General features: G+C 36.0%; 1 protein-coding gene across 5 annotated transcripts in view; it reads right to left on the bottom strand.

Annotated features, from left to right (window-relative positions):
• The window catches only part of sulf2b (sulfatase 2b), a 238,677-nt gene that overhangs the window by 42,205 nt on the left and 181,757 nt on the right, over positions 1-14,715 (bottom strand). For 3 of the 5 annotated variants that reach the window (XM_065286278.2, XM_065286281.2, XM_065286282.2), the window contains exons 1-3: positions 11,526-11,976; positions 4,812-5,062; positions 3,053-3,292 (exon numbers count right to left, since the gene is read on the bottom strand). In XM_065286278.2, coding sequence (XP_065142350.1) covers positions 3,053-3,292; positions 4,812-4,986 — 415 coding nt within the window. In that variant the 5' untranslated portion in view covers positions 4,987-5,062; positions 11,526-11,976. Of the gene's footprint in view, positions 1-3,052; positions 3,293-4,811; positions 5,063-11,525; positions 11,977-14,715 lie in introns of those variants that run through there. The other 2 variants (XM_065286279.2, XM_065286280.2) reach the window with 2 other exon arrangements.

Here is a 14,715-nt window from a genome sequence, read left to right as displayed (position 1 = left end):
GTACAGTATTGCACAGCAGAGTAGAAAAAGATAGATTCAAGTGCAGTAAAGTGGAGAAATTCACAGTAAAGTCCAGCAGAGCTGTGTACAGTAGTGAATAATAAAGTCCAGTAGAGTAGAACAGAATATAGCATATATACATATTACTAATACGTATTATACCAAAATACATTTATAGAAAAAAAAAATTACAGTGAACACATTCACAAAAATAAATAGAGGACAGAGAGCTGCAGAAGATGGATGAATATTTCTGATAGAAATGTTACATTAGAGGTCTATCTCTTTCCTAGAGGAAGTGAACTCTAATGGATCACTGTTACCGCTAAAAGCCTGACTCACTGCCAGGTGTGTGTGTGTGTGTGTGTGTGTGTGTGTGTGTGTGTGTGCCCAAGTGACTCTACATGCAGAACATTCCCAGCTGGTCATGGTGTGTTACATGCACATAGTAGATCTGCTTGATTTCTGTCACAAACAAAACAAGGCCTTACACACATGCACACGCACACAAACACACAAAACCCATCTATCACAGCCCAGAGGTTTTCAGTGTAATGAAAATCATCTGTTGGAGACAGATTATGTCAATGTTCGTGCAAGAGTCTGTGGGAGAGTGCTTAAGAGTGTGGGGGGACCTGAGGGCCCGTCAAACTGCATCTCTAGTGAGAGTGTATGAAAAATACAACAGACACTCTCTGTTAGTCTTCGCTTGGACTAATGAAACAGCTCTTAAAGGACACAAACGGCAGATCTATCAATTACACGTGACAGGTGTTTTTACATCACAGGTCACGTCTACGTTCATGTTAGGCTGTTACTGTAAAGCAGTATGTATGAACTGCAGTGTCGTGAGGAATTTTCCAGAAGTTTCTAGGGAATCTAGACATGATGTATCTCTATGTTCAAATACTTTTTGCTGTCCTGCAATTTCTTTGCTTAGAGGATCAATAAAGTTTACTTTATTATTAAAGCCTTTTATACTACTGATCTCTGAGCTGTACTATTCTGCCATTCTCTAATCTGCTAATCTTACACTTTGACATTGTACCGTAATTCCTACTCTAATTTGTTTAATCAGCACTATGCAAAACTTATATACTCTGATCTATTCTAACCAAGTATATCAAGTACATGTTGTTTGGTATATGTAACCCTGCAATAATCTACTAAAATCATTTCTACTCTCTGCAACACCATACTAACATACTCTAATGCTAAGTACATCATACTAACTCGACTCAGCTCGGCTCGGCTCATCTCTGCTCTACTCTACTCTACCCTACACCACCCCACAACACCCCATTGTATATTGTACTGTATTCTACTCTACTCTTCTCTTCTCTACTCTACTCTATTGTACTCTACTCTACTCCACTCTATTCTTTTGTACTCTATTGTACTCTATTGCACTCCACTCCACTCCACTCCACTCCACTCCACTCTACTCTACTCTACTCTACTCTACTCCACTCTACTCCAATCTACTCTACTCTACTCTACTCTACTCTACTCTACTCTACTCTACTCTACTCTATTCTACTCTACCCTACTTTACTCAACACTTTTTCTACTCCACTCTACTCTATTGCACTGTACTCTATTGCACTGTACTCTATTGCACCCTACTCCACTCTATTGTACTCTATCATACCCTACTTTACTCAGTTCACTCTACTTTGCTCTCCAATCCACTCTATTGTACTCTACTCTACGCTACTCTATTGTACTCTACTCTATGGTTCTCCATTGTACTCTACTCTACTTTTTTGTACTCCACTCTACTCTATTGTACTCTACTCTACAGTACTCTATTCTATTGTATTCTACCCTACTCTTTGGACTCCATTGCACTCCACGTTACTCCATTGTACTCTATTCTACTCTACTCTACTCTACTCTACTCTACTCTACTCTACTCTACTCTACTCTACTCTACTCTACTCTACTCTACTTTGCTCTCCAATCCGCTTGACTCTATTGTACTCTACTCTACTCTACCCTACTCTATTGTACTCTCCTCTACTCAATGCTTCTCCATTGTACTCTACTCTACTCTACTCTACTCTACTCTACTCTACTCTACTCTACTCTACTCTACTCTACTCTACTCTATTGTACTCTATTGTACTCTACTCTACAGTACTCTATTATAGTGTATTCTACCCTACTCTATTGTACTCCAATTTACTCCATTGTACTCCACTTTACTCTATTCCCCTCTACTCTACTCTACCCTACCCTAACCTCCAATCTACTCTATTGTACTCTATTCTACTCTACTCTGTTGTACTCTACACTACTCTATGCTTCTCCATTGTACTCTACTCTGTTGTACTCTACTATAGTCCATTCTACTCTATTGTACTCTACTCTACAGTACTCCATTCTATTGTATTATACCCTACTATATTGTACTCCACTTTACTCCATTGTACTCCACTTTACTCCATTGTACTCCACTGTACTCCACTTTACTCCATTGTACTCCACTTTACTCCATTGTACTCCACTGTACTCCACTTTACTCCATTGTACTTCACTTTACTCCATTGTACTCCACTTTACTCCACTTTACTCCATTGTACTCCATTGTACTCCATTGTACTCCACTCTAATCCACTCCACTCCACTCCACTCCACTGTACTCCGCTCCACTCCACTCCACTCCACTCCACTCTACTCTACTCTACTCTACTCTTCTCTACTCTTCTCTACTCTACTCTACTCTACTCTACTCTACTCTACTCTACTCTACTCTACTCTACTCTACTCTACTCTACTCTACTCTACTCCATTCTACTCCACTCTACTCTACCCTAATCTCCAATCTACTCTGCTCTATTGTACTCTACTCTACTCCACACTATGACGCTCAAGTTAATATTCTATTCTATTCTATTCTATTCTATTCTATTCTATTCTATTCTATTCTATTCTATCCCATTGTAATCTGGTGTATCTTCACTAATCTGCACCAGATTTACTAATAGAACTCTATATTCTGATAAAAAATAATCCAGTCTGTGTGTGGGTGTGAACGAATGCTCTTTACCTGTCCTGTAGCCAGTGTTGTTTAGATACACTCCAAATGTCCGTGGCTCATGTTGAGCTTGCCAGGAGGGTGAGGAGCAGTTTTCGTTGTTGGTGTAGGTATTGTGGTTGTGGGCATACTTCCCAGTCAGCATGGAGGAACGTGACGGACAACACATGGGCGTGGTGACAAAAGCGTTGGAAAAGCGGGTCCCACCCTGTTCCATGATCCGCCGGGTCTTATTCATGACCTGCATAGAGCCTGGAGAGGAGACAGAGAGAGAATGTGTCATATATTCCTGAAACTCAAATAAAGTCTGCTCTACTAATTGTCCTATTTAAAGAACTATATTCCTCTGTTTTTACTTTCTACAAAACACCAGGGATCAACTCAGCTTCAGAAAGCTTAGAGGCCACAAAGCAAGATTCTCTAAGCTTGTCGGTCGCATTGCTAATTTTTAGAATCATTTTTATATTAAAGTGGCTTATTGATGTTAGTTACAGTCATTTTACTGGAAATCCAACTCAAGAAATGTTACATGATCATCTGAAAATTTCCATTATTGATGATCCAGTAAATTCAATAATATTTTAATATGCTTTTTATCACGTTACATTATTTATTTCATATTTGGAACTCAAGCAAGGCAAACCAAAACATACAATTATTCATAACAAGCGATCAGTAAGTCTGACATCAGTGAACATACAGGCAGCTGGTTCACATTATATAACAACTGCGTTAAAAACCACAAGATTTTAAATGGTTATAGACTGGATGATTTTATTTCTGAAAGCCATTTCTAATATTGAAGGTGTGGCTGTCATGATAATAAAATCATGCAGGCCGTATATGCTAGTAAACTGCACTGCACCAGACTGCATGATATAGATATAAATTCATTTATTTACCCTCTGTTTGTGACAATATACCTTTACCAAAAAGAACTACACAATGTTAAAGTGCTATCACATGACACCAGTTGTCTGTATATATGAAACAGGATTTACATTCAGAAGTCAAAGAACATTTGTTACAACCTCAGTTACAGAATTTATTTTTGCAAACACCTTTGTTTCACATCATTCTTGGTGTTTCTTCACCTCTCCCTGTTTCTCACACACTCACACACAAAAAAAAAAGCCAGATGGGCTGAAAGGATATAATGGGAGACAGGAAGTCTGGTTCAATCTGGCCTTTTCAGACAGGATCACCACACCTCGACAGATTCATGCAGAAAGGTCAACACACACAAACTCAAACATACACGCTCCCAAAATCCCCAGTGCACTTTACACTCAAAGGTCAGTATGGATGGACAACAATTAGTATTCACAAAGAGAAGATGAAGAGGAGGAGAGGGGATAAGAAAAGATGAGAGAGATGTGATGGAATGAACAGAGATATTTAATTATGGGTAAGAGGTTGCATTGTCTAAAACCTTTGTATTCATTGTAAAATGACTGGAAGACGGCCTCTTATGGTTTATTCTCTCTATTTTTGCATCAACATTACATCCAGGCACAAGTCTCATAATCAATAAAATTAAGAGGATCAAAGTGTGATTTCAGTCATTGATTTCAATCTTTGGCATGATCTTACTCAGTCAATATTAAAGATACCAAGGTTATATTTACACAGAATGGTCTTTACATTACATACTATAGGACGATTTTAAGCAGAAAACAGTAAATCACAATGGGTTTGTTCTGTTTTAAGAAAAGCATCACATAAAAAAACAAAAACTTGATGTAAAGGTAGCTGATTGGTTTTCACTCACCCAGCTCAACGTCTTGGTCATCAGTGAGGATGAGGATGATGTTGGGACGGATGTTACGGCGGTCTCTCTGGAATCGGGGCTTCAGTCTCTGATTGGACAAGAAGGCGGAAGCATGAGCCACTGCCAGCACACCCAGCAGCATCAAGAGCCGGGTCATCATCCCTCGTGTCGCCATGGCCACGAACTTTCACCTCAACCTTTGACCCTGCCGGGGCGTTCGCTCTCACTATGCTGAACTCGCCTTGTGGCACCTGTGGGGAGACAACAGAAGTCCGATGGCTTAGTTTTTAAACCTAACTGAACTTCAACTTTTAGCATAGGAATTGCATCATGTTTTTCGAGTGATATTACTAAGGATTCTTGCTCTAAAGACTCGGCACACAATGAAACATCCATAACACTGCGTTCTGCTCACCGAAATATCTCTCGTCAGACTCACAGAAGCAGAGAAGAAACTTTCACACCGTGAAGAACAAAAAAATCATGGGAAAGTTCACCAAATGCGACTGTGAGACAGCAGCTTATTAAGTGCTTGCCAAAGCAAGCATTTCTGTAACTGTTGCCCATACATAGGGTCAAATATTTGAATCCCAATAGACATGAATAATACCTCAAATTGTGTAGCTTGTGATTTCGTTTTTACTTCTACTCCTTATTTTATATTCCTTTACTTTTACCTTTTTAACTGATAAACATAAAAATACAGATTGATCGGACTTAAAGATTAGAAGATGGTGAAATTGTTAAAAAATCCCTATAGACAAACTCCTCATATACTGTACACACAATGATAGAACCACATCTAATGAGGGGATATACTAGAATGCACTCAGTGTACTACAAATATAACCAACCCCTGCTGGGTTAATACTGCACAGAATACAGAGCTGGGTTAAAAATTAACCAATGCTGGGTTGTTTCCACTTAATGCTGTGATGTTTCAACCCAACTGCTGGGTTATTATAACCCATGGTTGGGTAACAACAACCCTGCATTGGCTAAGTTTTAACCCAGCTGTGTTCTGTTCAATATTAACCCCATCATGGGTTAAAAAATAACTCAGCAGAGAGTTGTTCTTAACCCATGAAGGTTCCTTCTACTTAGAAAGTGAAAAAACACTTATTGTCAAACAACCAGAATATAATACTGGGTTATATGAATCCACGGTTGGTTAACAACAACCCAGCATTGGGTAACTTTTAACCCAGCTGTGTTCTGTCCAATCTTAATGGCTTCATGGGTTAAAAACAGCTCAGCAGAGATGAAGGTTCTTTCTAAAAAACACCTATTGTATCAACCAACCAGAATATAATTTCCCTGTTATTTGGTTAATATGAATCCACGGTTGGGTAAAATATAGACTTTCCAAGCTTAATTTGAACCAACGTTGGGATTTGACTATATTTTATCCATCCGTGGGTTAAAACAACCCAGCATTTTTAGACTGTTGAAATCATTTAACAAATCCACAAAAAAGCATGCAACCTCTCGCAACATCTTAGCAACACAGCAATACATTTTACATGAGCAAGCATGATTATTTTTTCAGAAAATGTAAAAAATTGACACGTTTAAATATAAAAACACAACCTTGAATACAAAACACGCTTAAATACAAAACACAAATATTTTACGATAGTACAATCTGCTTCCGCCCCTTTGACATTGGGGTTAGGGGTGGTGTTTAATTTTATATATATATATAAATATATATAAATATATATATATATATAAATATATATAAATATATATATATAAATATATATATATATATATATATATATATATATATATATATATATATATATATATATATATATATATATATATATAGATTAATCTCATACAAAATAAAAGTAATTTTTGCATAACATATGAGTTTGTGCTGTGTGTAATTTTTATGTATTTATAAAAACACACACATTCATGTATGTATTTAAGAAACATTTACATGTGTATATATATTTATTTATATTTTTATATATTCTAAATTAAATATAAATAAAAACTATATATAAATATATATATTCTTTTTGTATAATTCATTTCATGTGAATTTGCCAACTTGTAAAACATGTATGATTTATTATGTTGGTTTACATGACAATTGATTATCCTGCTATGGAATGAGGTTTAGGTCAGCACAAGTGATATCAAACATCTCAGCTTCCATAATTAACCCTGGAGAACCCATGGGGTCAAATTTGTTCAATAGAAGAAATAGGTTTTTGGAATCTCCTGGGTTCTCCAGGGTTAAAGATAATGAACGATGTGCATCATGGTCACCAACTCAACGAATTGCACACACATGGTCACACAGACCAACAGTGTCTTGGGTAAAGCTTTCACTGATGCACAATGCTGTTTCATGCACTGTAATCATTTCTTAAGCATGAATAATTTAATAGGATGGAATCCCCCTCCTGGCTACTAATCTGTACTGGAAAATAAAACCCCACCCACTGTTACCCACCATGAGCTAAATACGCACAGCACGCACACAGCGGGGACTGATCCAAAGGGAGGGCAGAGAAGAGTCTTGGCGTGATAACCACAGAAGAACCAGACTGAGTTCAAGAAGTGCAAGTTCAGTCTGAGGTGGAGAGCAGAAGGATGTCACAGCTTTGAGTCAAAGATCAAATCCACGCTGACAACATCCCGGCGCTTTAATATTGCAACGCTTCTCTTTGTGATATTTTTGCTTTTGTATCAAAGAAGCTCATGTTGCTTGCTTCACATTCGGCTAAGAAGTGTGTATATGTGCATGGTGTGGTTGTTGTTGTATGAGGGACAGTTGAAAGAATTATACAGACCAATTTTAAGATATACTCGTGCAGGTGATGAATTAAATCTGGCTTTTTCTATATTAAAACTTATTGTTCAATGCAAAATAGTTTCTATCCCACAGACTGTAAATGGGTTTTATTTAACTGCAGACTGCATATTATTTACCAAATTCAAAGCTATTGGAGCGGTGCTGCAGAAAGCGCGCCAAAAATTGTGCTTTAATGAGAAGTAAATTTGTGTACATTTCTCGGCATCATGACAGTAATTCATCAAATGATGATTAAAAAATAGAGAATATGTTGTGGGGTAATATGGCAGATCGCCTGCAAAGATCCAAGCAATCCAAACTGCATTTAGCCCAAACTTTTTTGCATATGTTTGCACCGTTGCACCTGAATCGAGTCCTAAAACAACACAGACTGTGCGTGCAAATGAGCAACGTTATCAGCAGGTGAACTCATTCTTGGTGAATCCCCCAATAACGTCTGTACACGAACATCACACAGATGTCAATCTGTCCTTATCCTGCTCAAACTAACAAACCAACAGCTTTGAGGCTTTGACACACAGATGGCAAGATTTCGTTCTTTCTTTAATTACACTTCAACATAGAAATGCATAACAGATTGTACAGGTTTAAAAGCTACTCACAGGAGAAGAACAAATTATCTTGAATTATCTAATTATATAAATATGTTTTTTTATGTCTTTTATACATATATAGAAATATAGAAATGTGTCAATTAATAAAAAAAATATGTAATGCATATCGAGTCAGGAACAGTGTGTTTCAAACATTTTGTTTATAGAACAACACTTATCAGTTTTGTCCACAAAAAAATGCCATGTGGTACAACCAATCATTGTCTATTTGCCTGTGTAAAACAACTTTACCATAAAACTAACATTTGATAACTATACATTTAACACTATAAATACCGGAATTCTTTAACTAGAACTGTCAATAGCGGTCATGTCATGTCATATTTACATTTAAAGCTTCTATGGTCATGTTTAATTGTAACTAATTACAGATGCAAATTCAAGGTAGAACAGTATTGTGTTAATTTTTTAAATAAAAAATGATGTTACCATTGGCAACAGTCGCATACATATTCAAAGGTGAGAAAAAGCACTAAGTAGATAGACCGCCTGTATTGTGTAAGGTCAATTTGACTGTTATGGCCATTCAAGGTAAAAATACTCAGAACTCTTTTGTGTTTTGTAATTTTAATAAAACAACAAGAATAAAATTTACATAAATTTAAAAAACATCAGGAAACTGTATTTATATGGCTTTATTTCAACAAAGTTATTACATTGCAATTTTAAAAATTGTCAAAATGACTGCATTCACTGAAAAAAAAAATGATTCATTGAATTTAATCAATATTTTAAGGTAAGTGGTTGCAATACATTTATTTAAGCTACATTTAGACAAAAAAGATTAGTAAAGTAAAATAAAATATAAAACTTTTGTTTAAATGTAGCTTAAATAAATTGATTGCAACCACTTACCTTAAAAAAATTGATTAAATTCAATGAATCAATTTTTTCAGTGTTGGTAGTTCTAGTGTTAAAAACAATAAAAAAGTATAATAATAATTACAGACATCCTTATCTTGCATACAATTATTACAATATTAAGATTATTTAGTGTCGCTTAATGTTGCATTTGCACCCTTTGACTTTCTGGTTGCACCACCTGACCTTTGCAATGAATTTACATTTAACAGACTTCGACTTGCATGCTGGTAAGCTTTTGCCTGTGATATCAAATCTTAAATACACTTTTAAATACAATTAAAATGTGTTTGATTTTTTTTCTATTTTTACATTGGTTGTACCACCTGACACAGAAAGTGTACCAGCCTACCTATTACATTAAAGTGGCTATTTTTTTAGTATTTGAGAGAAATCTACAAACTTTCAGCCATAAAGACCTCAGGGGGTTTACTGGATGATTTGCAATCATGTTTACTGTTTATACTTGTTAACTTCTTAATAAAAGGCCCTTTATTGGGGTTGCACCACCCTGACATTTGAGAACATCTAAATTGTTAAACAAAAACATTTCTATTATCCTAACAACTACTGATATTTGTGAAATTTGTTTTTAGGAAAGGTTTCGAACATAGAATTATGTTATTTTTACAATAAATTTTACCAAAACAAAACCTGGTATTTATTATTAAAAATACTAAAAAATAAATAAAATTTAAACCAAACAGATTTATAGAATAAAGTGAGTGACACATGTCATTAATGTATCAAATTATTTTTTTATAGTACATAATGCTCCCGGACACAAAAATATGCATGTCATGTCATTGACCGGACTGGAAATATGCATCAAAGAAATATGATATAATACAATAATGTTGTAAAATTAAGAGGAAATATGTAAGACGTCACTAATCGAATAGGCAAAATTGTCACATAACTCTTTTGAAATAGGTCAATCTCTTTCAAACATTCTTAAATCATGTTTGAATCATCAGGATTTGATTGTGATTGATTATCACATTTTTCAATTAAACCGTTTAGATTATTAAAAAACTCAAAATAGAATATTTTTGCACTATAATTTAAACCAATGCGAAAAGGAACAGCTGACAGCTAGCTCATAACAAATTATGCTTGTGTGCCCCATGAAAATCATTTCAAAAGTATAAAAAAAAGACTAATTTCTTATAAAATATGTCTGTGTCAAAAGCAGTACATAAAGCATATTTTTTCTCAGAATGTGCACAATGTGATTATTTTCCAAGCAAACGGCGCGCTAATGAAAAGATTTAATGAAATGCTTTCCATGTTGCTCTCTGCAAAGCGGTCAGAAAGATGGTCAAAGGAGAAAGAAAAAATTGACCTCTTACAGTTATATTCTTGGATATCACACTGGTTTTTGGCCAGTTGAGTCATGAAGGTTCATAAAAAAATAATTGTACTTGACAGAATAGCACAACATTTAAAGGATTCGGAGAAAAGCACATGACGAAGTTTAATAGGTAGCTTGCCTTTAGTCATTACACGGTCCCATTTTCACTCTATGTGGTCTGTGTCTCCACTTTTTACTGCATAGATTAAACAACTTCTCACTGGAAAATGTTAACATGACTGACCCTCAAGTGTTTATTTGGACAGCTCTACTTATTTACTTTCGTCTCCAGGCTATACCACAAATGAATCCGAGAAGGTCCTCAAGACTATGAATATGAGTAGGGTCCTTAAGTGTTATAGATTCCATATACCTTCAAACCGAGTGGCTATATGGAATAATTAGATGCATGATTTTTATTTACGACAAATATCACTTCTGTAGCTAAATAAAAAATGTTTCAAAATCCAACAATGCATTCTCGCTTCCTTAAAAATACTTCCTAGAAATTTCCCACCACGGCTGCTTTTGTCTACAACACAATATACGGACAGTCCAACTCATAACCACCAGAGAGCGAGACAGAGACAGTCGCTGCTGTGGGCAATCCTCACGAGGACCGTAAAGACAAGGGGCTGTAAAGATTATATATGAAAACCACTGCACATATACCTCACTGTTTAAATAAAGAAGCATTTACTTTGCAGACCACCACTAATATATTAGGCAGTCAAAAAAATAATTATAAAATTGTATGTGTTTCTATAGCTCAGTAGGTAGAGTATGCTGCTACAGTAGCAATGCCAAGATTATGAGTTACATTTTTAAACAACAAAAAGTATACCATTAATGTAAATATGTTTAAATGAATTAAAGATTGTTCTTTTGTTTTAAATGTGAATTTGATTTGAATTTAGAAGGATTTTTATATCACCATCTGAACTTGCTTAAACTTAATTTCAAATCAAAATTCAAAGCAAGAGTTTGTCTAAAAAAAGTTTAAATAAAAATACAGAGACAACGCCACCCAACAACAATCACAAACTTACAGCCCTGAAGTGAACAGAATCTGGGTTAATGTTCAGTCCCACAACAGAGGAAGAAACCCCGAACTCCACTTTCAGGAAACACCTCTCGTCCGTTCATGCCGTACTGTTTTATCCTTCAAAATCTCTCTCTCCCCAGCTTGTTATCTCTGCCATCCCTCTGTTCGGCTTTCAAACACCTCTGTTATTTTCAGTACCTCATTGTGTTTGTCTCACTCGGTGCAGCTGCTCATCCCACATGGAAGTAGAAATATCCAGATATGGAGCGCGAGGGCTATGGGACCATCTTAATGCGATCCGTGATAACAAGATACGGTGGTAACAATCCTCTCTTTCACACACTGCACTCACTCATCTGCCTCTGTGGATCCTTTTGCCGTAGCTTTATTTCTGCCTCTCTCTCTCTCCCTGCACTCGCTCGTATGCACTCTTCTCTCTCCGCACTTCCCTTCTGCCCCCACGCTCTCAATCTTGCTTGATCACACGCTCTCTCTCTCTCTCTCTCTCTCTCTCTCTTCTACTATAATACCATTCTCACACGTCGCCCTGATCCACTCTCTCAGGATTTATGTGTCGTAACCTTGAGCTCTGTTGGTTTCAATTTATTACCCACCTCTCCCTGTCCCGTCCCCTATATCCAGCAAGGGTTAACGGTGCATCGCGCTGTGACAAAACTGAAAGCGAGGGTCCCATCTGCGTGCCGTTTATGCTCCGGTAACCGCATATGGGCACATTCATTTACATTACATTATATTACCAACCACTTCAAATGATATTTACATGAGTTTTAAATGAAAGCCCGCAACATTTTCATTTAAATGAATTACGGCAATAGCCGTCATTTCATTATCTGCAAACCTGCGCTTATATTTACATGCCAATGATGTCTGCGTGCAAACTACATGCAGATGGATGCAATCTCTATTTGCTTAAATTTACTGCGGCTTATTTGCTGTGTAGCAAAGTGCAGATGGTAATTATTGTGGATAAAGAGATTATTTATTCTTTTGTTGTACCAAATTAACTTAGCTATTTTACTAAACCTTTGTGTTTTAAAAAATGGAAAAAAGCAAGCATTTATGATCTATTTGGGTATCTTATTTGTTGGGTACTTAAGTTAAAAGTTTGTATAAAAAGAAGTGTTCATTGTTGTTGGTGTTATACATTTTCTTCTATTGAAAAATGGCTCTGTAATGTGAAAAATACATTTTAAATGGGTACAAATATTTCATGTTGTCCATCAATAAGAGCTCCCAAAACTTTAAAGCTTTAGACTTACAAAACACATAAACTAACCAAAAGTAATTCATTTCACCTTACAACCATTTACTACTGTCTAAACACTGTCTTTTCCAACAGGAGATATAGGTTTGTTATAAAGTGTGGGTTGAGTAACAGACAACAGATACAAAATAAAATGCGTATACCAGAAGAGCCCTGGTGTGTTAAAACCCTGATGGACTGCGAGGTCTGGCCACAATACAACACACACAAACGCACACCCGAATACATCTACACACAGAGATACAAATGATGACAGGCCCTTCAGACAAATGTCTTAGACCACATAGCCAACTGGAATTTTCGACTTTTCTGTATTTAAAACTAATCCCAATAAAGTATTCTGCTGTGAATTTCCAGAAAAACGTTTTGAGTTCCCGCTGTGAAACGTTTAACAGACCGTGTCTTTGTTATTGTCAGAGAGTCGGAACGAGAAGAGACTGTCAAATTGTCTGACTCTTTTTAATTAACTCTGTCCATTTGGTCTCCTTATCATGTTACATTAAGAGCTGCCACCCAGACAGAATGAGAAGCTACTTATGAATAACATGTTGCTTTTTAATAAATGGAACAAGACGACATCACAACTGAATATGCATACACTGTGGCACAAACACAAGAAAAATAATGCCAGATTGTTTATTCATTCATTTACTCATGCAGTTATTAATTCATTTGTTGGCTTGTTTGTTTGTTCATTCATTCATTCATTCCTTGCTTCCTTCACTCACTCACTCACTCACATATTCATAAACCCACTCATTCACTCAATCACTTGCTCACTCACTTATTCATAAAGTCACTCACTTACTCACCCACTCAATCAATTACTTACTCGCTTGCTCATTCACTCACTTATTAATACTCACTCACTCACTCACTCACTCACTCAATCATTCACTTATTCATAAACCCACTCATTCACTCACTCACTCACTCACTCACTCACTCACTCACTCACTCACTCACTCACTTACTCACTTATTAATAAACTCACTCACTTACTCACTCACTCATTAATTAATAAACTCACTTGCTCACTCATTCATTCATAAACTCACTCACTCACTAACTCACTCATTCACTTATTCATAAACTCATTAAATTACTCAATCATTCACTTATTCATACACTCACTCACTCACTCACTCACTCACTCACAAACACAAGAAAAATTATGATTTGTTTATTCATTTACTCATGCAGTTATTAATTCATTTGTTGGCTTGTTTGTTTGTTTGTTCATTCCTTCCTTCCTTGCTTGCTTGCTTCCTTCACTCACTCACTGACTCACTCACTGACTCACTCACAAACACAAGAAAAATTATGATTTGTTTATTCATTTACTCATGCAGTTATTAATTCATTTGTTGGCTTGTTTGTTTGTTTGTTCATTCCTTCCTTCCTTGCTTGCTTGCTTCCTTCACTTACTCACTGACTCACTCACTGACTCACTCACTCACTTATTCATAAACTCACTCACTCACTTATTGATAAACTCACTCACTAACTTTCCCACTAACGTTTTCCTAAAATCACTGACTCAGTCATTCATTGGTTCATTTGTTTGTTTGTTTGCTTGTTCGTTCATTTGTTCCTTTCTTTCTTCATTACTTCTGTCTTTCATTTATTCAATTAATAAATAATTGATTAAGTATTTCATTTAGTTTTAATTCATTAATTTGTTTGCCTGTTTGTTCATTCATTTCTTTCTTCCTTCAATCATTTATTAACTCACTCACTCACTCACTTTTTCACTCACTCACTCACTCACTTGCTTACTCATTTATTCATAAACTCACTCAATTGCTCACTCACTCACTCACTCACTCACTCACTCACTCACTCACTCACTTGCTTACTCATTTATTCATAAACTCACTCAATTGCTCACTCACTCACTTATTCATAA

This window comes from Paramisgurnus dabryanus, chromosome 21 (assembly GCF_030506205.2).
Source record: "Paramisgurnus dabryanus chromosome 21, PD_genome_1.1, whole genome shotgun sequence".
Classification (NCBI taxonomy): domain Eukaryota; kingdom Metazoa; phylum Chordata; class Actinopteri; order Cypriniformes; family Cobitidae; genus Paramisgurnus; species Paramisgurnus dabryanus.
Note: the sequence above shows the minus strand (reverse complement) of the source record. Positions and strands in the feature narration are given on the sequence as shown.